Below are 25,543 nucleotides of genomic sequence, written 5' to 3'. Positions count from 1 at the left end.
ACATGCCTGCTCCATGGAGAAACATGGAAAGAAACACGTTAAAAGTATATTGAGCCAACCAGAGACTGCAGAACATTAATTTTCCTATTTAAATATACGTGGATTTCATGGAGTCGTCTCTGTGTGAGATTTATAAAAATGTTCTTGAGTGTTCGAAGAAACAAACAACTTCGAATTGCTTTAATGCAGGAAAAAAAAAAAAAACAGGCGCTGATAACCCTTTTCTGCCCTGCAAGTTTAAAACCTGTGGTGGTTGCTTACACATCCAGCCTCTGATTCGATGGAATTTACATGGAATACTACAGAGGCTTTAGGCTCTAGAACAGTTATTCCTTATCTTTCACAAACTCTGAATTTAGACAGACAGACAGGGGGCTCAGGCCCTGACTGCAGATAGTAAAAACAATATTGATAAAAAGTCCAGTAGTTTTTAACTCTATTGCTGGTACATCCCAGCCTGTAGCAATGACACTCCCTGCAGTACCGTGCACAATACAATACTGCTTCAGGGGAAGGCTCGTTCGAGAGAGAGGAGAGATAAGGGTTAGGGTGAAAACATTAGATAATAGTCTCAGTTATTTCAGTGTAGAAGGAAGGCAGTAACTCATGGCATGCTGGTGACTCCCTACGTTTTTTACAAGCCATTGAAGTTTTGACCTTACCCCTAGGTTCCTGAAGAGAATTACATCTTGTATGTAATGATTTTTTTTAATTGAATTAGGAGGCAGTCATGTCTAGTAGTTAGAACTGAGGGACTGGGAGAGAAGCAGTGTGTCCTCGTGGTTAGAGCTGAGGGAGTGGGAAGTAGATGGTCCAGCTTTGTGTTCAGAGCTGAATGATAGGGGGCAGTGGGAGATAAGGGAGAGGGTAAGTAGGAGGGAGAGAGGGGGAGGTGGAGGGTCACTCAATGTCCTTGTGCTACCAGCTGAAAAACACTTTTCATATGGTCTGAAATAATGTTATGTATAAGCACAGAGTGAAAAGGTGTTTTTGATAATAAAAGATCAGCACATCAGCACTTGTTTCTCAGTTATCAGGGCTGACACTTGTCTGCCTCTTGCTTGAGGCTACTATCTCCAGCACTAATCAGACTGGTAACTTTGAAGCAGCGTGTATATCTGGGCAGCAGCATACTGGAAGCAGGCACTTTCTGAGTCTTTCGGATTGCTTTCGTAGGAGTAAGGCGCTTCAGTTACATTTTATTCTTTTTCTGTCTCCTTACGTTTTTTGAAATCCTTCTGAATGCTTTTTTTCTGCAGCAATTACTCAAATATTATTTTAGTTTTACCATAGAATACTGATTGAAATTGTGGAAAATAATTATAAGTTTCTTCGTGAATCAAAATGAGTTCCCCCTAGCAGGGCAGAAAGGTGTGCTAACCAGGGACAAGCCCTGATGGGCTGAGTGGCTTTTCCTCATTCACAGACTTTTCTTCTGTTCTCATGTTGTAAGACAGTGCTGCTTGTTTGTGTGGAGCCGTGTTTAATCCCGTGTCTCTCTCTCTGTCCCTGGCCAGGTGGGGGTGCTGACTGCTCAGGAGCCCTGTGATTCCCAGCAGTACACTGCCAGCGGGCAGTGCTGTGAGGTGTGCCAGCCTGGGGAGGGCATGGTGAAGAAGTGCGGGGAGCAGCAGACCGTGTGTGCCCCCTGCATAGACAGTGAGTACCATTCAGGACTGTTAAACACCAGAGTGCTGGGTACAGAAATACTGAAAGAAACTTCAATTCAATGACAAGCATTTTGACTAGAATATCTTCCATGTAATGCCTTCCATTTAAGTTTGTCATTGAATTGAAGTTTCTTTTGGTATTTCTATAGACACCTTGACACTGAATTCAGAAATACTAAAAGTCTATTTTAGTCAATTAAAACAAACTCAGATTTTCTACAAATTTTCTACATGGTCCCAGTCAAATTTAGCAGTCACTTATTGTAAATGACTTCTTATAATACAAATTCACTTTACACAAATTTCTTGTTTGTGCAAATTATTAAAAACCTGATAATATGAATTATTGATAAGACTGTGTACATACACACACACACACACACACACACACACACACACACACACACACACATACTGTATGGCTCTATAAAACTCCCATGGCAATTGGTATGGCTCTTGTACCCAAAAGGTTGGAAAGAGTTGGTCTATTGCCGTTTATATATTATTTACTGAAATTGTTTTGTTAGGTAGGTATATTTACAAAAGTGAAATTATGATCTGAAATCTTCAGATGTGCAATCTAATAGTATGACTGACAGTGTGGAATTATTTTCCAAGTCAGACCTGAAAGGAACCAAAATGAGTTTTCCTTTTAACATTCTGGCATGCCCTTTAATTACCAGGCATCAGTATCCATTAGTTCTGTATGCAAGCTTGGATTGTTTATCACCAGTCATTAGCCACAAGGAAAGGCTACTAGCCCTGAGTCACATATCAATGAGTCAAGCTGAATCCCAAAGATCAAGGGAGATGTTGAGATAGAATGAAGAGCACAATCCAAAAAACACACAGCATTGATTCCTAATGCCCCACCTCAAGGCACACGACCATACACTAGTAAGCAAGATCCAGTACAATGCATTCTGCAGCTCCCTTTGCTAACTGACACCCCAGTATAATCGTGCAGTGCCGAGGTCAGATTAAGGTCAGCACTGCCTTGCTGGGGGTCCCCCTGCTTTGACAGCACAGCAGTGTTACATCAGCTCAGCCCCCAGGATCAAAGTACATGGGGTGGGATTACACAAGATCTACACAGAGCAGCAATTGCAGCCAGGGCCCTTTAGAGACAAGCACTTTGCCAAGGAATTATGACTCTTTAAAGCCACGATGGGTTGGGCTGTAGCAGATTTCAATGCTGCTATAGATGCAGCAGATGCTCAAAGAGTGGCTGCCATCAATTATTAACAGGGGGTCTGCTCTCTGAGTGAGGGGACAGAAAGACAACAGCTTGATTCACCTACTCACCTCTCAAATACAGAGCTTGCTCTTTGGTTAAATAGCTAGTCGTTTCTCTTCAAACCGTATAGTTTGCAGTTCACATACAGTCCTTGCCTTCCCATTCAGTTCAGTGGGCTGAAAATTCATTACAGTGCGCCCTATGGGACCCCTGTGGTTGAAACAGGAAATTCAATATCCGTGTTGTTCGCATTATTATAGCTATAGCATGCATGCTGGCTCTGAATCCTGTGGGCCAGTGAGGGGTCATGGTTACGAGCCCCATGTTGAAATTCCCTCCCTGAGTCCAGGTGGAAGCTCACTTGTGTTTACACTCGAGGACAAGCTTTGATTAAGCGGGTGGAGAATGGAATGAATCTCCTCCAGGCAGCTGATGAGTCAATAATACTGACGTCCGAATAAGACCAGTACTTACCTCTCTACTAGAGATTTTGCTGTTTAGCTGAAAGGCATGACATTCATCTTTGAACTGTATGGTTTGCGCTTCGCATCCAGCTCTAGCTTTTCCATTCAATTCAATTCAATGGGCTGAGATGCCAGATCTTAATAACTTGGATCATCTTCCAGTTCAATTAGTATTAAGAGTAATTACACCTACTTATTAAACCATAATATTGTACGAGTGGATCACCCCCCAAACTGCTGTCTGACTTCGGTGTCTTGTGATATAGTTTGGAAACAGTTTTCTTCCATTTTCTAGTTCTATTGTCATTGATATAGTGGTTTAAGGATGTGGCACAGCCCCTCAATTGCCTCTATACTACGACCCCCTGAATAGAATGACTGTTTTCTGTATAACCTGCAAAGTTTCTGAAACGGGAAACCTGCTGGTACATTTTTTTTGTTCCTATTTGGAACCCAAGCTCTTATTGCCACCAGTGCACCTTAACCAGAAAACAAATACATATTAAACCAATTAATGGAACGTCAGACTAGAAAGCAGCTAGACCTAAATATAGCCTATTGATGGATGCTGCGCTCTATGACCTTGAAGTGGCATAGAGTTACCCAGCTCTAAAATGAAAACACTCCCTCAGCAGAGATACATTGAAACATCGCTCCCAGTCCCTCAGCTCTGACCACTAAGCTTCACTGCTTCCCTCCCAGTCCCTCAGCTCTGACCAATAAGCCTCACAGCTTCCTTCCCAGTCCCTCATGTCTGACCATTAGAGCCCCACTGCTTCCCTTCCAGTCCCTCAGTTCTCATGATTAAGGTGCAGGGTAATAACAATGCTGGAGAGCTGAGGAAGAAGTGTTTTAATGGTCGCATATGTAGGTTCATATTTCTTTAAAATGATATAGCGTAGGCAGCCTTTGTTTTGTGTAACCATCTTAAAAGGCAGCATTTCTGGATTGATTCCATTACCTTTGCTACTGTATGGCATAGCCTTTGGGAAATTGTCGATTTAGAACCACCTAGAAGAGATCCTATCCCTGCTAACTGCATTACTGCTTGTGCTACAGCTCAGACTGTGGGAGAGATTCCTCATGTAACAATATACTGCTGAAGTATAATCCACCCCCTATTCAAAATGCCACGCATATGAAAAACAAACGGAAATGGAAGAGAATTCAATTTGGACACCTCCGAGGTAAAATCACGCCAGATATAATTGCATGGCAATGTACAGTACCTGCAGTTTAGAGCTGCAGTGCTCACACAGTGTTCAGTTTTACACAAATGAATCTGTTTACATTTAAGCCTTCGTTTTGTGATACAGTATTTACATTATTTTTTCCCCCTGTCAACAAATAGTTTAATTAAAGGCTGGAGTGAAACTCTTTGAAAATATCACCCACCATGGTCTATGAACTAAATGGTGGAGCATCTAAACACTTCCACTCTTTAAACCAACAAAAGAACAGGCCTTTGAGAAACCCAGTATCTCTTGAGTGTACTTTTGTCTTTGAAAGTAAGTGACATGACAGTAATTTAATTTTGAAACGGCACCCACTACTTTAGATCGATTGAATAGACACTGCAAGCCTCCTCCCTCATTGAAACGAGTTTGTCAGTATCTCGCTCTGTGTGTCGAATATGCTTCAGCCGCTACTATAGGATGCGTACATTACATACCGTATAGCAGGGACTTTATTTTTGACATATTAATTTCAACAGATAAACATAAACAGCAGACTTAAAAAAAATTGTCAAGGACCATGACAAAACAGTAAGGACTGTGTTTATAATATTATATAAGTGAATACATCATGTGTAGGGCATCTTTTATAAGAGATGTCATCTCTTGCAATTTGAGCAAAATGACTACTCTTATATAATAACTGATGCCCTATACACAACATATTAACTCATTATAGGTCACATGAATGAAGATTGTACTCAGGAATAGCTTTATTATATAGCTAAAGAAACATATTTAGATTTTTGTAAAACAAAACTTTTAAATCCAGAATCTATTGCCACAGTTAATGCGTTTAGGCCTAAAGGTGCTGTGCCTTGGTGAGAATATTTATTAAAATCAAAGCTGTTGGAGAAAATTGCGCCAGTAGCATTAAAAGATAAAAGGTCTTTTACCTTGTTCATGGCCTAACACTTTAATTTCTTGCTTTAACAAATGGTACCAGGTATGTGTGTGGTTTTTATTATAATTATAATTTTTTTTTTTTTTTTTAACATTGGAATTAGGTGTGGTATTTGTACTAAGGCCCTGTAAAAATCACAGGAATTGTCTTTAAAATTCCCGCCAGTGTCACAGGTAAAGTATCATATTTCGCAGAATGTGCCCACAACTGTTGAATAAATTCAAAGTTATTCAAGCACTTTACAATAGCTTGTGAAACGGTGTTGTAATTAACAGCCTGTAGGTAAAGTGTATCAGTTCTAGTATGTCAGGTGCATGTTCACCATTTAGGTCTTGCAAACAAATACAAATGTGTAACATACACTGATCTTGGGCATCAGTAGACTCATTAGTGACCACTGACAAGCAACCAGAGTGTTTTACCAATTCCATAATCTCTTTAACTTTAGTTAAGCATTCTTGTCTCGGCTGGGCTGATGAAGGAATCGCTCCGCCATTTGCTACACTCAGGCTGAAGAATTTACTTAACTTGTGGTTGTCCAATTTTCCAAGAGGAATATTAGCACAAAAAAACTGCTCTGCCAGGTCAAAATTTGTTTCGTGCTTCATGGTTTTCAGTGGACTTTTGGAATACAGAAGTCACCGTTTTTGGTTTCTTTGCAAGTAAAGCAGTCGCAGTACTGCTGAGGATATCCGCCTCTCTTTCGGTGAATCTAAATGCCTGTCAACAGACTAGATTCGGTAGTGATCTACAGTAACGTTGCAGAACGTACAAAAGAGCTTCCCTCCATCGTTATGTAAACTTCTGCTGGATGCTGCTTTACGTGATTTGCTGAAGACACATTTTTAGCTTTTTTAGATACCATTTTCTTGTTTACAGCGTGTAGTATTTTAATTTCCCGCCTTGATTGCATGTAGTCACATGACATTATCACTGCACAGCACTATATGCATTGTGAATAGTACACGCAGGCACACAGCAGAGCTGTACAGTTTCGTTAATGTGATTTTTTTGTGTGTGTATGAAATACAAATAAGTTATGAAAAAAAGTATTTATTTTTCTTAAGAATATTGTAAAAATTGCGATATTGGGCTAATCTCACGATTTCCTCTCAGCCAGTGAAACCACAATTTACACAGGGCCTTAATCTGTACACAGGTTAAGATGTTCTGGAATTTTGGCAAATACTTCACTGTGATTGGTTGATTTCTCATATAAAAATTGTTCTTATCATAACATTCCTTAGAACAACCCTGGTCCGTCTGAAATAAAGAAACTAAAATCAGATACTGTATAACAAACTGTATGTACTGCTAACAAGCTAACAAAATGGGCTTAGTTATGTAAACTAACACACTTAAATACAGTTTGTTAATCTGATTTTTGTAATGGCTTTAATCTGTGAACAAGTAGTTTCACCTTTAAGGAATGTAAACAGGCAAACTGATGAAGAGGCCTGCTTTCTTTCAGAAGCCTGGTGTAAACATATTGCAGTGTGGCTGGAGGGGGGTATTGTAGACCTTTGGGTTCACTTTGGGCGGTATATTTATACACAAAGACCTTTCCAACAATGGTTGTGTTAATAACTGGATAAAGTGACACAATTCTTACACAAAATTTTGTGATCCAGATTCCTAATTACTTGTGACAAAAGATCCCTGAACCAAAACACATTGCGCACCTAACCCCATTATAACGTGCACACCTTATGTGACCCCCAAGCTCAAACAATACAGACGTTAACTGTCGCCATGCTGTGAGCTTTTCAAACCCCCTGCGGCACTGCGGCTGTTTGTGATTGTTCACTCTGAGGTGGTGCCATACAGCAGTAAAACCAGGCAGATAGTGTCTTTAAACCACAGTGTGCTATTGATGGAGTGTTGCTGTTATAAAGGTTGACAGCAGCGCCTGTGAAACAATGGGCCAGATCAAGGTCTTTAGAAAATGCAATCTGCACACATTTTGTTGTAAAACTTTGGGGGCAATAGGTCCTATTAAGGCTTGGCTTATTTAATTTAGACCACAGAAATGTGCTATAGTTACATTTGCAGTAAATACATCAGTTAAACCAGATTTCAAATGATATTTACTTAAATTTTGCACATCCATTACATTAGATATTAAACTGAAATGAAGGAGCATTTTCAGCATGAAGTGGAAAGTCCTGACCAATGCCACTAGCAGGCACCACCAATGCTTCCTGTCCTTTCTGCAAACAAGAGAGCACACCATTGAGTTCTGGGTCTCACACAAACACCAGCAGTTGATTTGTTTGTTTTTGTACAGTGGCTCATTAAGGAAATTCTCAGAAGCTCGAAGTTTCGTCAAGATCACCAGACAAAATATCTTGATCGCTCAATAACATTTTGAAGTGTCGATGAACAAAAAATCTCAAGATCTCGTCACAGCGGTTTGACATGTCGAGATCCTGATAGTTTATGGGCTGAGAGCATCATTGCATTTTTATGTTAGACCAAGCATTCAGGCCCCCAAAGGTCAAACTCACAAGAAGCAAATGAATAAGCTGCGGATTTTGCATTTACTTTATATCTTTTAGTGTAGACCACAGAACAATAAAGCACACGAGAAAGATGCTGATGCACCAACTGTCAAATCTTTTTCATATACCCCTTATATAGTTAGAGCCAAGTTTCCAAGGGTGCAATAACTTGGCTGTGTCTCTTGTACCCAGTGGTTATGTCTTTTTGAATACCATGGTTTTGTAAAGCCACTATAACTCACAGTAACTCAGCTAGTTCACATGCTCTGGTATGCCTCTCTAGTGATTGTTGGTGATACGCTTGGTACACAGAGAAGTGTCCTTCTTTGTGGATTCACTTTCTCAACCCTTTCTATCATGAACTGTCTGCTTCTGATTTAATACTTGTAAACCATTCCTAGTTTATAAAGTGCATGTTGCTTCTGAGACCCACATCCTCTTCTGTTTATTGACGGAGAGCCAGATTGCAAACAGCTCGTTTAAAAAATACTGTTAAGGTGGATTTTCTTTTTATTATTATTTTATTATCATTCCCTCTCATAATCCTGGCACATTCAAAAAGGTTTTAGCTTCTCAGGCAAAGCTTTTATGAAGTGACCTTCAACGGCAGAGTTTCGGCTCAGTAAACTGTGATCTGCGCCGCACTACAGTACAAGACACTGAGGTGCAACGGCAGTCCAAGTTAGGAAGTGTTTCTCCCTCCCTGTGTGAGCAGCACCCATCATTGTAATCACTCTGTTAATGGTAGGTGAGCAGCAGGGGGTAGAGGTGTAAAAAGTGAGAAAGTTGAGGATGGCTGGAAAAGGTGGATGAAAATACCATGACATAGAGTTCTTTATTAGTACACTGAAGAAAGCACAAACCAAAATGTATTTCTACTCGACTTTTTACCTTGTGGAAGAAGGACAGCATGGGGGGGTGGGGGTCCCTTTTGTGTGCTGGAAGGGGCAAAACCCAGGCGTGGGAGGTGTATGGGGGGGGCATGCATCCCATTCAAAACAACACAATCAACTGTATGAACATGTTACCCCATGAACTATTACTTTGGTCAACCCTAATTTACCATGGGTACCCATTGCAGGATCACAAGTTTACCATGGTTTAGCCAATGTCTGAACAGTACCACGCAGAGGTCCTCTGTATCGGGAACACTGAACAGTATTTGTTTTAGATCTATTGTGTTGCGATTGCTGGTAATGCTAAGGTCTGTACAGAGTTATACCTGTATAGGTAATACCCTGGGATTATGCTTTTCTCCTAATGGGCATTTCCAAACTGTTCTATAAGGGAAGTTGATCATTTCATTTGTATTATGAATGTATTTCATTAGGATCTGGGACAACGAATAGAAACAGTTACTGTACTGCATTGATTCCAATATCAGTTAGAGGCTGACAGGATGGGATTAGAAAACACAAGAAAAGACAATCATCCTCTTAAGCAGTATCCTGTAATATGCTGATCATAAAAGCTAGTATAATGTCGGGAGTGGACTTCATTAATGTATTGACATGAATTATTGATGGAAGCATTATGGTAATGGAAACAGGAAAGGCACATTGTGAATGGCACATTTCCATTGCAGCCAGATACATCAACTAAATCTCATACCCTGCAGCCTTGCTCACCCCCCCCCCCCCCCCCCCCCCCCCCCCCCCCCCCCCCCCCCCCCCCCCCCCCCCCCCCCCCCCCCCCCCCCCCCCCCCCCCCCCCCCCCCCCCCCCCCCCCCCACCCCCCCCCCCCCCCCCCCCCCCCCCCGAGAGAGAGGGAGAGGAAGAGAGGAAGGGGGAGGGGCTCGGGGGTGTCAGATAGATTAGTACTTTCAATTAGTCATGAAGTGGGCCTGAGGGCCGGGCCTGTATCTGGGGACCAATTGGGGCGAGCAGACAGAACTAGGGAGGAAGTGCACAGAACAAGGGACAGGGAAGGAGGGAGCATTGTGAATAGAGTTGAGGAACAGTGAGGAAGGGAAGCAATGTGCCTTGTGGTTACAGCTAAGGGACTGAGAGGGAACATATGTGGCCTAGTTAATAAAGCTGATAGACAGGAAAGCATGGGGCTTTGTGATTTAGAGGTGATGGACTGGGAGGGAGGAAGTGTGGCCTTGTGACTAGAGGAGGGACTGGGAAGGAGAGAAGAAATGTGGCCTTATAGTTAGAGCTGAGAGACCGGGAGGGAGGGAGGGAGGCAGTGTGGCCTAGTGTATAGAGATGAGAGACTGGGATGCAGTGTGTGGTGGAAGTTTATACTTTAAACTTCTGTAAGACAGAGACTCAGTAGAACAGACAGGATTGAGTAAATAAGTTTAATAGTTTGCAAACCCGAGAACAATCTCAACACACGCAGGTGTTAGGAAACTGAGCAATGTTCTGAGCTACGCAGATCCAGTAAGCATAATATATACTTTATAACCTACAGTTATTACGAGCCAATCACAGAAGCTTAACTCAATATTAGCGGATAGCAACAACTTGGAAGATTAAAATGAGACCAATCATAACAGCTTATTTAAATTTCAAGCCCCCTAAAATAAAAGCAGGTCAGTGACATTTCTATGAAATACCACAGAAGCACCTTGTGGTTGCTAAAGAAATAGAACCTCCTCTTTCTAGCTAAATGTCAGTACTTTTTCAATTCCTTATAAGAGTCACCTCTCTTTCAGAAAGAAAGAGGATGTATCTTCACAAACAACTACCGATAATAACACATTATTATTATTATATTATACCTAACTCTTATAACCCGTAATAGCATTTAAACCTGAGCATGGAAACCCTAAACAATCATAGCAGTAGCAACATTAAAGTGGCCTATCAAATTATACAATAACAACACATCACATAACAAATATCATAACTACTTATAATTAACTTCTTATGGCTTTAGCGAGCAGGTCTTGTTCCTCCTGGCATCTTGACAATCTCTGTCTTGTCACGTAGGCTTTCTTGCAGTCACTTTAAAGCATAGCTATATATAACCCCCCTTCACTTAGCAATAACAAGATGTGTGGTGAAGGCTGAAAGAGGAAGAGAAATGTCTAGACTAAAAAAGTTTATTTTTTAATTCTAAACATTATAAAAAAATAAACTTCAAACTTCTTATTACATTGGTAGGATCCCTTTTTAAGTCACACAGGCTAAGCAAACACATGAACAAACAGCTCAGAAGTTAGTACAGAAATTGCATGAGATGTAATTTTGCCATCACAAGTGTGACCGAATATATTGTATGGGAGCTGCTTTCAAGTTTACTCTCCAACTTCCTTGGCCATACTTGGCAAAGCGATACCTCTCTAGTATGTCTTGCTTTGAAGTGGGGCCCCAGAACTGAATCCTAGCAGCACCTAATAATAATTTTTGCTTCCATTGTGCTCTGTGCTGTACCTCTGACAACTGCAGTGTTGCTGTTTCGTTTCCATTGATTTTAGTTAGAATGTCTTAGGTCCGGTGCACACCTAACACAACAAAATAAAAAGGCAGTGTGCATCTGTCAAGACTGTAGCTGGGATTTGCCTTTGTAAATCTGTTTGCTGGGTTTACCAAATTGGAATAAAAGTGCTGTCTAAAACGAGACTTCACAAAGCCGATGGCTTCAGCTTTTAATTATATTTACAAGGAATCATTTGTAGGGATCATATTAGCACCACAGCCCGTGAATCTGAACTTGACAAGCTAGATACGTTCTCATCAGCGTGCCACTTTCTGAAATGTGCATGCTGCATAATTTAGTGCGTTTCCTATTATATCCAAACATAATTCCATAAGCGCATGCAGTATTGATAGCTGGATTTGTACCGCTTAGATCTGAATCCCACAAAGTCCTAAGCCTGTATTATTTACCACCCCTTTGCTCCCTGCTTCCAGAGCCCTATGATTATCTTATAAATGACCAGCAGGCTAAGGGGATGTTCCTAATGCAGAGGTTTGTTTGAATAACACCATAAAACAGGAAAGTAACTTGGGTCATAAAGCAGTGCTGTATTTTATGAATGAATCTGTACCCCTTGGTAGGAGAATGCTTAAATGCTTAAATACTTTTGTTTCAATTGGTTAACATAAATGTTCTGACTTTGATGTGGTTTATATTGACAAATACATTCCACACGATGAAGGTTTAAACTGAAGCGTCTGTCTGCTTGATCCAGCCCCAGGTCCTTGTGTTCCATTACCTTAGGGAGTTAAGACCTGAACCAACTCAGATGAAGGCATTAACTGAAATGTTTGTTTACTGTGCTACTTGACTATTTCCTTATAGTTTTACCTTAGATCAGGATTGGTTAAACTTAATTTAAAAACTATGACTGCATGTGTACTGTAATTTATACTATATAAGACTCTTACATATTTCTCTCTGTTATATAACTTCTACACAATATGTATCTATTACACACTATCACAATATGCACCATTATATATAAATTATATATATAAATTAAGTTTTTTTTTTTATTTAACATCATGCAATCAAAGAAACTACAAAATGATATTGCAAAAGTCTACCAGAAGCCATAATAGTAGTACAGTATTTCTTGTCAGTTTTTCATTAAATATATGGAAAACTACAAAGCGGTACTGTATGTAATTCAATATGTTATTGTAACATAATTCAGCAGGTTTCATTCAACTAATTTTAATGTGACTTCACTTCCTTCTGATAAACTATCTAATACAAAGACATTTGGATGGCTGTATCGCATCAATATCAGGTTCTACTATATATTACTTATCTAAAAATAACAGACCCTGACACTGATGTGCTACTGCCATCTGAAAATCCTGTGGAGTGGAATCTGATCCACATGCGAAATGACCTTGCATTTGCATTTTTGTGCTGTACTGCTGACGCTGCCTGCCTGTCATTTTTATTGACTAGAGGTTTTGATAAATCAAGCTGCTAATTGTTTTTGGTGTCAACACTGTAGTGATTGGCAGTGCTGTTGAATGCTTTGCATGCCTGCAGTCAGAATGCTAAATGTGTTGTAAGAAATTGTTGTCCCAAGGTGTCTTCCTGAAATTGCAAAGCATTCTGGTAGACATGGCATTTAGTTGAGATAAAATCAACAGCTGGTGCATTGTGTTAGGAACCAATGGGAAAGCATGCCAGGATCCTTTAAGAACACCCATAACTACCAAGCACTACATAATGCTTCATTTCACACAGTCGAGGCGCTTGTCATTGGATTCATTAAGTTTGAAGCTGTGAGGGAGGGGACAAGGAATGGTTACACTCTGGTGTACCAGCCAGCTGCTCTTAGAGGGAATACGTGTTTGAAAGCTGGATAGAGGTGCAGCAAACTTAGAAAAATTACCAGGGTGTGACGACAGATATACAAAGTCAATCCATACAAGAAGGAGCAGACACTGGTGATATTTAGGACTCTGTGATACAGTACGGAATGTAACTATCAAAGTCGCATCTAAATAACTGCAGTCAAAATGTCAGAATCCCTACCCTAGCAGAAACCGTTAGCAGACCACTCGCAAATACACACAACTCAGAACTGATTAGGTGGGAATATTAGAGGGGTGACCGTTTCAATTTTTGCGTAATATTACCATGAAAAATAGTTTTCTGGAATATTTCAAAATGGCGGAATAATATTTCAGTTTTCAATGTTGTATTCTGTAACAGGACACACAGGGAGAGGTTATCTAGTGGGAATAGAATCGTGGGTTCTCTTTTTTTTTTTTTTTTTTAGTACATCTTCAATTCAAAATCCATTTGCCATATAATGACCTAAAGAGTTTTTAATTGGATCACCATTGTTATTTAGGATACTTTGCAAGAAAATACTCTTAGGTGCATTTGGCCTGTAAAACACTAGATTTAAATGGTATCATTATCTGTTATTGAGATCAATTGCACAGACCTCATTTTCAATTAGTATCTCAATCATTCCTAGGTAATGACTTGGGTAGCTGCATGGGTGTCTTGCCAATCCTCTGGTCATTAAATATTTATTTTTGCCATAAGAATGAATGATTACATGCATATCTTGTACACAAGTATGTCACACTTCAGAGTTTGACATACATGTCTATCTAGAAACGGCTTATCCATTATGAAGAAACATTCTAATTAATCACGCTCAAAGCACCCACACTGAAATACCGTTTCATGTCTAGTCTGGCTTAAAATGTACAAACACTATTAAAATAGTCCAGTTACAGTTGCTAGCAGTGCAATGGACAATTGGACTCAATACGATAGTATCCCATCATGCACTGTATTGTATATTTACAACCACGCAAATATGGAGCCCATGGAAGACATAGTTTCCACGATCCACCATTTTACAACATAAGTCTCGAAGCTTGTACAGCAAAGCTGTCCATGCACCAAGCATATCAAAGAGCGTTTAGGATATTGGAGGGTACACAAAAAATGTAGTTTGGTATCGCAGCGTCCGCACTTCTGATAAACCACACTACCTGATGCAATCTAATTTAGAGCCGGACTTGAGACCACCCCCTGAGTCCTGTATTAAAGCTAAATGTGTTTAGTTGGTTAAAAGAGTAAGTAGCAGGGCTCTAAAAAATATAGCGTTATATGTCCCCCACGTGTTGCCACACTGTTAAAATAAGGTGCAGGTGATTTTTATTTTCATTGTTAACATCGTGACAACTTTTTACACCTATAACTTTAAAGTTTGTTTCAAACCTCTTTTCAAAATGTCTGCTCTAGTGCACTGGGGTTCAGGATTTGTCCTCTAAAAAAAAATTATAATAAATAAAAAATAAAAACAAGTGCTCTGGCTTTCCTGTTCCGTACCACATCATGGATCGTTATTGCTGTGTTACCTGTTTGACAACGTGGCCATTAATCACTATCTGTGCACTAGAGCGGACATTTTGAAAAGAGCTTTGAAACAGACTTTAAAGTGTAAAAAGCTGTCAGGATGTGAACAACGAAGAGAGGAATGTTTGTATTTTTCCTTGCCAGCTGCAGTGATGTTGATATTATAAAAGGGGTTGAACTTTGGATTTGAGAAGGGCAGCTGGAAAACTACAAGCTGAATGTATTTCCGAGCTATTTCCGAACTCTGTAAACGTTCTGTGCACACAGCGGGCTGCTGTAATTGATGTGCTGCATATCACTGAATGTGAGGTATGGAATGGAGGCCTCTTCAGAAAAAACAAAACATGTTTGGACTCCTTATTCAGTGAAATATTATATGGTGTATGACTAGAAAGTAACGTCGCTGCATGATCAGGACTGTATTTCCTGCTGAGTTTGTGTTGCTGCATGGTCAGGACTGTATTTCCTGCTGAGTTTGTGTTGCTGCATGGTCAGGACTGTATTTCCTGCTGAGTTTGTGTTGTGTTTAGCTTCCGATTGTGAGGTCAGGCTACAAAGCATCACTCTTACAGTAACGTTTGAAGATTCCCATTGGGATCCCTTTTAAATCCTAGTTTATTACCCTGAAGAAACCCAGAGCAGAACCATTAGCAGATGGCAACACACTGAAACTGTGGCACGCTCTTGGATATGAATATGTATGCTATTTTGAACCAACATTTTTAAAACTGCATAGCTGTTTAATACCAAGTCTTTCTATAAAAGACAAAAATGACTGCCTTTACATTGAGCTTCTAAATGCCAGGCACTAGACATACTTCCTAATTGAAATAATGTGACCTTTAAGCTCCACTTGCTCTACATTTCTATAAATTGTTAATTGGAAGAGTTGAAAGTTCATAGTCTTGACATAACTTTCCTAGATGTATATTCCACACTTTGTGTAATGCAACATTCTACTGTAATTTACTTTTTAAATTCTCTCACTAAATTGGCAATACTTTAAAAATTGTATTCACTTTTTTTGTTTTTGCGAAAATGATCCAATCATTGTGCGTGCTGGTATCTACAGAGGTTACAAACCAGGCTAGCTTTACAACCTTGTTACGTGGCGTTAGCAGGGGAAAAAAGGTACATATTTGTATTGGGGAAAAAATATATATTTATAGAGTTGAACTTTAAAGATGTTAACGATTGTACTTTGAATCAAGTCTTTCCAGTACACAGAACAGTAGCTCACAGCCGGATGTGTGGAAACGTCAATGTGGTGTGGCTCCAAAGACTGCATTGTAGGCGTCAATGCAAACACCGGTAATCCTTACCTCAGGCAACTCTGGAACGCGATAGTACCCCGCAGCTGCATTCACAGTGCATACCATACAGGGACAGTCCTTGGACTGAAACTTGTATACTGGGACGTCTCTGCTTCATCCAGAGACAATCGAAGAGAGGGGGTTGTGGATAAAAAATGAGAACCCCATGCTAAGAGCATCAAACAGTTGCTGACATCTTAGATTCCTGCTTCTGCTGCTGCTGTTGCTCAATGTTTTTTTTTTTTTTTTTTTTTTGTAAGTGTGTCTTGTGCACGGATGTTTTTTTTTGCAAAGTGTTTGATGTATCTGGGACACTCTTGGAGTTGTTAAAAAAACAAACATATTTAGCTTATGGTTATCCACTACTCCAGGAGTGTCTACACTCAGCTTTAGGTTAAGGCATGAACCTCATCCATTTCGGTTCGGTAATTTCAACATTCATTGTCATGATTTTTGCTTTGAAAATAATTGGTTATTTTATTTTTTTAGCAGACGTTTTTTATGTTTCAGCTTCTCGAGGTCCTTCAACTCTCTGATTGGTTAAATGTAGTGCCAAAACTTAACACAGCAGTCTAGTGGTTCGAAGATTTTTTTTTTCACCCAGCGCATGCAAGTGATCTAGTCTGGTAGTAGTGCAATCAATCCTTATCGTTAAAGGCACAGTAGCATCTGGGGGGGGTTTCAGTTGGGTGACGACAACCGCTTAGTCGTGTGGTATGCCCAGCTAAAACAAGCCTGGGGAGAACCATGTGTGTGTGTGTGTGTGTTTTTTTTTTTTTTTTTTTTTTTATCATGCTTTACCATACAATGCTGGCCTGTTCTTTATCCTTTACTATTGTGAAGCTTTTTTAAGGGTTGACTTTCCTGTGCAGAACATATTTAGGTTTTGCTTTTTAATATTTGATATTCAATTCGAGCAAACAATTAAAATAACTAACATCTAGAATGGCTAAACTACTCGACTGTAAATAAAGACGCTAAACTCCTTAAAGAATCACAACTATGTTGCAATAAAAATTCTTCCCTTTAGTAGTAAGGCCACCCCCCTCTTATTAAGTCCATAATTTGTTGGTCCTTCGACTGGCCTTTCACTGTGTAACGACTCTAATTGATTACCATTATTTGTGTCATGCAGGTGAGTCCTTCTCAGAGAACTACAGTCCCACAGAGACCTGCAGGCCTTGCACTCAGTGTAAAGGCCTCCTGCGCATGAAAGCACCATGCACTGAAAGCGCCGATGCAATCTGTGTGTGTGACTACGGCTACTACATGGACAAAGCGACTGGGGTCTGCCAGGCCTGTACACTGTGCCCACTTGGACACGGGGTCTGGAGGGAGTGCACCGAGGAGATGGACACTGTGTGTGAGCTCTGCCCAGAGGGGACCTACTCCGACCAGGAGAGCAGCATGGACCCCTGCCTGCCCTGCACCATCTGTGAGGACGAGGAGTACGAGATGGAGAGCTGCACGCTGACCTCCGATTCCCTCTGCAAAGGTAGGACAGCTCCACAGACAGCCTGGGCGGGCTGCTTCTTTTGGCCTTTTGTAGGGGTTGTGTGTCATCAACCCAAACACATTCATTCAGAAGGAAAATTTATCAATAGTAGATTTCTAAAGAGTGTTTTTTCAATTTTTGATTGTAATATACAAATGTAGTTTATATATTTATATATATATATATATATATATATATATATATATATTATATATATATATATATATATATATATATATATATATAATATATATATTTATGATAACCCATTACCAGTAAAAAAAAAAAAAAAAAAAAAAAAAAGCTGATACCGTTCAAATTATCTCAAAGAGACAAGCTATGCAGCAGAAGGTGTCTTGCTTATTTCAGAACTCAGTCCTGCGTTGGTTTCCCTTCTGTGATGGCTTTAAAATCAGCAAATTGAACGTGAATATTTTGCAGTTACGTGGTGTTTCAAATAATTAGTGTTGGGAGAAGGAGAAATGGAAGGAGAGAGAGAAGGAATGAGAGAAAGGAGGGGGGACAGACAGTGAGATTGATCTGGAGTTTCAGGACAGCGTCTACAGGACGGGGTCATAAACTCGTCTGGGTCTAAAAGCAGAGGACGGCTCTTTGTATGGAGAGGAGGGGTCGTTACCATGACAGGGTACAGAAGCTTTCATGTAAACAGGGAATACAATCAGATTAAGAAATGTATTTGCCATGTAATCACTAAATCTGGATTTTCCTGATCTGATTGTGAAGGATCTCATTACACAGTAGTCAGCTTACTTGATGCCATGTAAACATGTTCTGATTGACTGATCACTGGACTGAGGGCCTCTCTCTTGCAAAGCTGTGAAGCGAAGCACTGTGTTGCAATTAGAACCTTGTCGAATTTTAACTTGAGGACTCTGCAATTCATCTGAGTGTTCTATGATGCTATGTAAGCAGACATAATAGGTATAAGATGACACATTCATGCAAAGTTAAGTTAATTGAAAACACATAACGTTACTTTCCCAGATCACAGGAAAGGGTGAAGACAGACTCTGGGGAAGAGGCTAGTATTATTTTTTATTATTTTTTTTTTTTTACATTTTACAGACAGATACTTATTCTTTAATGTCCGTTTCTAAATATTTCAACATTTGTAATTTTTCAATTTCCATTCTCAGCCCGTACCTTGTATGATCTTGGGCTAGGCATGTTGAGTTCCAAGACGTTTCGGCTTTAGTATTAAACACATTTAAAGTGACAGTAGCTAATGAAATAGTTCCATACATTTTCTCAGCCATGAACGGTCATTCTATAGGTCTAAAATGTGGAGTTTTGAAAGAAACACTTGAAACAGCAAACACTAGCAAATATATATATATATATATATATATATATATATATATATATATATATATATATATATATATATATATATATATATATATAAATATAACATAAGTACATCCAATATCTGTTGAAACCAACGTTCGGGGTAATTAATTTCATGGGTAACCAGTAATTGAATTCACTTAAATCCGGAAATCTGCAGTATTATTTCCTTAACTGCAATTACCATGTAGGGGACAGTTTGTAACCAATCAGAAAAGCCCTCAATTTATAAATGCAGCTGTATTTGTGCATAAGATTGTATGTGAACAGCATTTCATTGTATATTGAAAAAGACTTTGAAGAAATAGGCGTAGACTGTACACTTACTACTATGTAAACACTAAGACTAAAACCTATATTTGTCCTGCATATTTTTGACAACGGTTAAATGTTTAGGAATAACACTTGTTAAAACTCTTGTTAAAACTGTAAAGATCCCTATCTGAAACATCCTGTAGACTGGCTGCTTGAAATGTACTAGTTCTCTGGTCAAGTTATCCTGAGCTGATATCGTGGGGAAACCCAGAAACTCGACTAAACCTCAAATCTCATTACACACAATTTACAAAGCGACATTTTTTGATTGTTTAGTAATGGGATTTAAGCAGGATTTTATGTGCCTTGTAAACATGCTGACTGCAGAGATCCAGTGACTAGGGTCTGAAGCGGCTTTGACACAGAAGAGGAAGCAATTAAAAGATCATTACTTAGAGAAGAACACAGTGTCTGACTGGCCTTGCATGGGAGGTATTTGCCACTGAACGATGGGGTATCCATCCAAACCCTGTTTCAATTCCATGGGTGTCATCGCATGGATCATACATGCAATTTCTTTCGTCCCAACAAGACGTTCTAATCCTTATGTGAGCTACCAGCTGTTAAAAGACTAATGCTCTTTTGCATGAGTGTCAAAGATCAGCACCAGGGTGAACATTTATCACACTGGACGAGTTTCATCAAGGCTGGGGTGGGACAGCAACACCCAAGGAGGATAAATGATTTGCTCCTGGAGGTCACACAGTGAGTGCGAGGGAGCTTAGTGGATTTTTTTTTTTTTTTTTTAATCTAATCCTGAACAAAATGAACTTAAAGATACTTCATGTGTTTATTATTAGCACTTAGAAAGTACTATTGCAGAACAGACAAATTCAAAGTCTTTTAAAATACTTCATTTGTAATAATCAAATGCAGTAATTTATAGAGTGTAATTAAGGAGGTTTATGGGATTATTAGTAATGATTGTTCACTTCTTTACTAAGTTTGTTCGGCGTGTCTTACTTTTCTAAGAGATTGTGTAGTTTTAGATAAGAGGACCGCAAAGCAAAGCCCTACAAAACAAATTATAAACCACAAGAACAAATATTGTTTTATGATTGACTATTAAACATCAAAATGTGTAATCCTAGCAGGTTGATTTCTTAGAGCGATTTAGAACTGATAGTGTTAACAACAAAAAAGTTTAGGAATTCAAGCAAATAAAAAATCCAGTAATGTCATGAAATAATCAGTCATTTCCAAGTAATTGTTTTCATTTGTATAATAATAAAATAAATAAATACATCTGAAATAAGTTTGTCATTGCTCTGTAGACATTCTGAAAACAATGGCAGACCACTTCCCAGTTCTAATTTAAACTTTTGTCTAGTTCAATAGTTAACTAGCTAATTTTCTTCCAGATTTTTTTTTTTTTTTTAAATAAATTCCAATGGGCATGTATCTCTAACAATACTTTAACGCTATTTAACTAAGTGTCACCAATTTCTGCAGGGTGCATGTGTGTGCTTTATTTCATTCAGTGTAGCTAAACTTGGCGCCGTTCCTGTATCAATTATCAATAATACAAGTGCCTTGGCGATATCCACTCTAAAATGTAATTAACCATTGTCAGGGGTCAAGGGATCAACTGACAACAAGCACGTTGCTGTCTGTTAGAAATAATAGGCTGATGTAGATACAGTGAACTTAGAAAAGGGTCTGGCAGAACAGAATCTGAGAAGTGAAAGGTTGGGTCAGCGAGGAGTCCCAGTGCGGGTATAGAGTGAAAGGCTGCACTGTCCTTGAATCAAGACAAATGGAGCAACAGCAAGCTCATGGGCTAAGGCCAGAGGTCATCACCGGGGTCAATTTACAGAGCCCTGACCGGGCTTCAGCTGTGGCCAGTCACTGGAGAGCAGTACATTATAAGAACATGAGAAACTGTCGGGTTGAATCTTAAAGGATCTCGGTGATTCTGCATCAATAATATGGATATTCCATAGCTTCACCACTCTCTGTGTGAATAAGTGGCCCAACATAGGTTGACACACATGAATAAAACGAGAAAGTGATCATATGTATTTGTGTTTGAGAATGTATGTCTACAGCATTTACAGTCACTGCATATGGGAAAGGCTATGAAGAAATATTGACTATGAAACAGGTGTAGGCTCATTTATAATACCTATATTTGGCCCACCTATTTTTAGGTAAAATTCAAAACATTTTATACTTGTTTAAACTCTAGAACATAGTTTTTTCTTTGTATCCAGGTGCTATTATGGACGCTAGTAAAAAAAAAAAAAAAAAAAAAAACTACTTAGGTGGTCTTAGTGTAACTTCCTAAGTTATCAGCTTATTTATCAAAAAGGGTGCAAATTAGTTGATGTAACCCTTGACCTCCTCCTTCAAACCAGCAATCTCAATAATAACAGTCTGATAGCACCCCAGGCTAGCTCTGTTGCATCTTACTTTTGCTGGACTGTGCCATTTCTGAAGCTGGGCAGAGATGAAATATTCATTCAGCTACTCTTTCCTCATTTCAGTCAGATTTTCCGGTAGTAAATTCCTGGGATTTCTCTGGGGTGTTTAAACTGGCACAGGTTTTGTGCTCTCAGCTGATCAATGGCAGTCCAGTGCCCACTGCCTGAATGTTTGAGGGTCAATGTAGGGATACATAGCCAGCAGCCAAGGAATGTGCAGGACTGGCTGCCACAGACAGAGCCAGGCAGCAGGTGACTGCTTCAGGCTCCCTGCTTCTAGAGCTGATTTCCTATTGTAAGTGTGTCTGGAGAGACTTGCAGAAAGACTTTACAAATCATCCATTACAAATAGACAGCTGTACTTGCACACAGCAACCCCTCAGATGTTGTATAGCTGTCACTGTAAAGTCATAGCAATGTATCAATTAAAAGGATGAAGCCACACAAGCACAAGAGTTGAATGGTAAAGGAAGACACATTTTAATGAACACATTCCTAACTTGGTTGTGTCCGGGAGCGGTGTGACTCATTGCCCCATACTGGCACAGAATGCAGAGTCCTCGACAGACACCCTGCAGTGCTCTGATCAATACACTGAGATCAGCTGTCCTGCTCCTGCTGTATCTGGTTTCTTCCCTTCCATGACTCCCACCCTCGCCCTAACAGCTGTTTTAAGTGTTTTTTCTCAGTTTATGAAATCGGAGCCAGTGGGCTTTATTTTAATGATCTAAACAGTGACAGGTCTAAATACTGCCACTGTTTTCTTCTTGTGATGCTTTGCCTTGGTCCCGAATCATTTTTAGCTGCGTTTTGTGATTCCTGAATATGATGAGCAGATTGCAAGTTCTGCGTTGATAAAGATCCCATCTACAGAATCCGATTGAAAAAAAATACTGTGTCTTACCTCTCGCTTTCACGGTTTTCCCTGGACTTCATTTCCACTGTCTTTGACTCGGTTTTAGCCCATGTATCTTGCCTCAACATAATGTTTTTCTCTGAAGTAGAGGAGACACAGCGGATTGAGTTCGCAAAAAAATATTAGTTCTGCAGTCCGGGAGTTTGTTTCTCTTTTTATAGAATGATCTGACATGTACCTCCATTCTCTCTCTGCATTGTGGACAAAGATGATGATAGTTCACATCAGAATCTTTGGAATGTTCTGGTGAATAAATTATAAATTGATTTTACTCTAATGGCCAAAATAACTTAATAATAATAATAATAACTTCTTATTAGGCTTCCTAGCCAAAGGCTGGGAACCCTATTGTTATTGTTAAAGTTTATTTATTTATTTTTCTTCCCAAAACTTTAAACTGCTGCTGCTTCAGAGCTGTGTGACTGATCAGGTTCTGACTTGGCAGCTTATAAGCTGGATACATTGGCTGTCAGATGCTGCAAAAATTTTTGCTGCTGTGTCCTTGCAGTTGGCGCTGTGACTCATTTTTCGATAATACCTTTCGAAATCTTCTTCTTGGGAACCAGTGAAGCGATTTATCTGAAACTTGGCATATATCATCAGCATCCAAACCCGCATCAAGTTTGATAAATTTGATAAGTTTGATAAATGCTGTGATAAATTTTCATGTCCAAATGGCTACATCGAAACGCACCCCTAACAACAAACTGCTGCTGTTTGAAAACTGTTTGTCCAGCAAGCTCCAAACTTGGTAGTTATCATCCCAGTAACAATGGGATACAAACAAATGAAAATGTTGTTTTATAAAACAAGATGTCCGCCAGTAATACGTTTACATTTGAAATTTAAACCTGCGTCAGTTGACAAATGATTTACTTGACTAACTCCAAACCCACAAACATCTTTCCTGATACTGTATCAATAAAACTGAATTTTTTAAAAATTGTGTTGACCAGAAACAAAAATGGCCGTTTTGAAGCTTTTTTTTAGAAACATTTCGAAATCTGCTTCCTGGGAACCGATGAAACCATTGATCTGATACTTGGCATATATCATCAGCATCCAAACCCGCATCAAGTTTGCAAAGCAGAAGTTTCATCAATGAAATTTTAATGTCAAAATGGCTGCCACAAACGTTAACGAAACGCACCCTTAACAGCAAACTGCTGCTATTTGACTACACCATTTGACCAACAAGCTCCAAACTTGGTAGTTATTGTCCCAGTAATAATGGAATACAAATATGTAAAAATGGTTATGTTTTATAAAACAAGATGGCGGCCAGGTGTACGTTTGCATCAGAAATTTAAAACTGCCTCAGTTGACAAACAATTTACTTGATTAACTCGAAACTTCACAAGCATCACCCTTGACACTGTAGCAATACAACTGACTTTTAAGAAACATGTGTTAAAGCGAAATGGCCATGTGACGCATTTCATCTTGAAACCTCCTGAAATGTTCTTCTTTGGCATCGTTGAAGTGATTGATCTGACACTTGGCAGATATTATCAGCATCCAAACCTGCTTTCAAAGCAGAAGCTGCTGTGATACAATTCAATAGTAAAATGACTGCAGCAAATTTCACAGAAACGTGCCCTTAACAGCAGACTGCTTTTACTTGAAAGTCTGACCAACAGACTCCAAACTTGGTAGGCATCGTTCTGGCGACAGCAGAATACAAATATGTTAAAATGGTTATGTTTCGTGAAACAATATGGCTGCCACTCCTACATTTTCTTCTTATATTTAAAACTGCTTCAGTTTAAAAATGGTTCACTTGATTAACAGCAAACTTGAAAACCATCGTGCTTGTGTTGGTAAAACTTACATTTTCAAAAATGGCATTTGTGTGTTAAACAAGATGGCCGCCTGATGCATTTGTGTGGAACTGTTGAAGTTGCTGATTTTAAACTTGGCATATTGAGATCTAAACATTAGACGGGTTCTGATACTGGGGCTTGGGAGCCGTAAAACTGCCTGGCAGTTCTATTATTATTATTATTATTATTATTATTATTATTATTATTATTATTATTATTATTATTATTGTAAAAACAAAAACCATTGTGAAGGTAAATGTAGATTATGATTTTTTATTCAGAAGTATTTAATTTACAATAGTTCACCCTGTTTTTATTTATTTTTTATAATATGCTTTACCATACCTGTCTATGCTTTACCATACCTATCTGTGCTGTACCATGCCTCTGCCTATTACACTTTGCTCTGCATTTACTATGGGAAATGTTTATAAGGGAATGCCCACTTCCCTACACTGAATTGAATGGGAGGACCAGAATCAGCTGGTATTTGATGGAATCCTTCAAGTGTTTAGTAGATAGTTTTGAGCTTCTGGGATCCCTGAACCAGTCTAGCAAGCACAGACACACACACACACACACACACACACACACACACAGGTTCAAAGCTGCAACCACGACCATTCAAAACATCTGAAAGTTTTGATTCACTTGACAGCTGATAAATTCCAGCTTGTCTCAGCAGACTGTGGGAACCCTGGCTGCCGTTAGACACCCTCAAGGCCTGGGTGGAATAAGAAGCTTTTCCATTCTATTAATATTCACACCACCATCTGTCATGATATTTTATGAAGTTTCTCCACTCCACTGCTGTCTTTCTTGCTCTAACCACTGCCTTCCACACTGCAGCCCAGCACTCTAACCACTGAGCTACTCAAACCCACTGCCTTCCACACTGCAGCCCAGCACTCTAACCACTGAGTTACTCAAACCCACTGCCTTCTACGCCGCAGCCCAGCACTCTAACCACTGAGCTATTCAAACCCACTGCCTTCCACGCTGCAGCCCAGCACACTAACCACTGAGCTACTCAAACATTCTCAATTTGAAACAATTATAAGGCATGTATCATATCAGCAG

At 39.4% G+C, this 25,543-nt stretch overlaps 1 protein-coding gene across 1 annotated transcript in view; it reads left to right on the top strand.

Annotated features, from left to right (window-relative positions):
* LOC121301783 (tumor necrosis factor receptor superfamily member 16-like) overlaps positions 1-25,543 on the top strand; it is a 51,756-nt gene that overhangs the window by 12,253 nt on the left and 13,960 nt on the right. Inside the window, exons 2-3 of the mRNA XM_041231387.1 lie at positions 1,518-1,659; positions 17,259-17,618. Of these exons, the coding sequence (XP_041087321.1) occupies positions 1,518-1,659; positions 17,259-17,618 (502 nt within the window). The remainder of the gene's footprint in view (positions 1-1,517; positions 1,660-17,258; positions 17,619-25,543) is intronic.

The sequence above is a fragment of the Polyodon spathula genome, chromosome 28 (assembly GCF_017654505.1).
Source record: "Polyodon spathula isolate WHYD16114869_AA chromosome 28, ASM1765450v1, whole genome shotgun sequence".
NCBI lineage: Eukaryota > Metazoa > Chordata > Actinopteri > Acipenseriformes > Polyodontidae > Polyodon > Polyodon spathula.
Note: the sequence above shows the minus strand (reverse complement) of the source record. Positions and strands in the feature narration are given on the sequence as shown.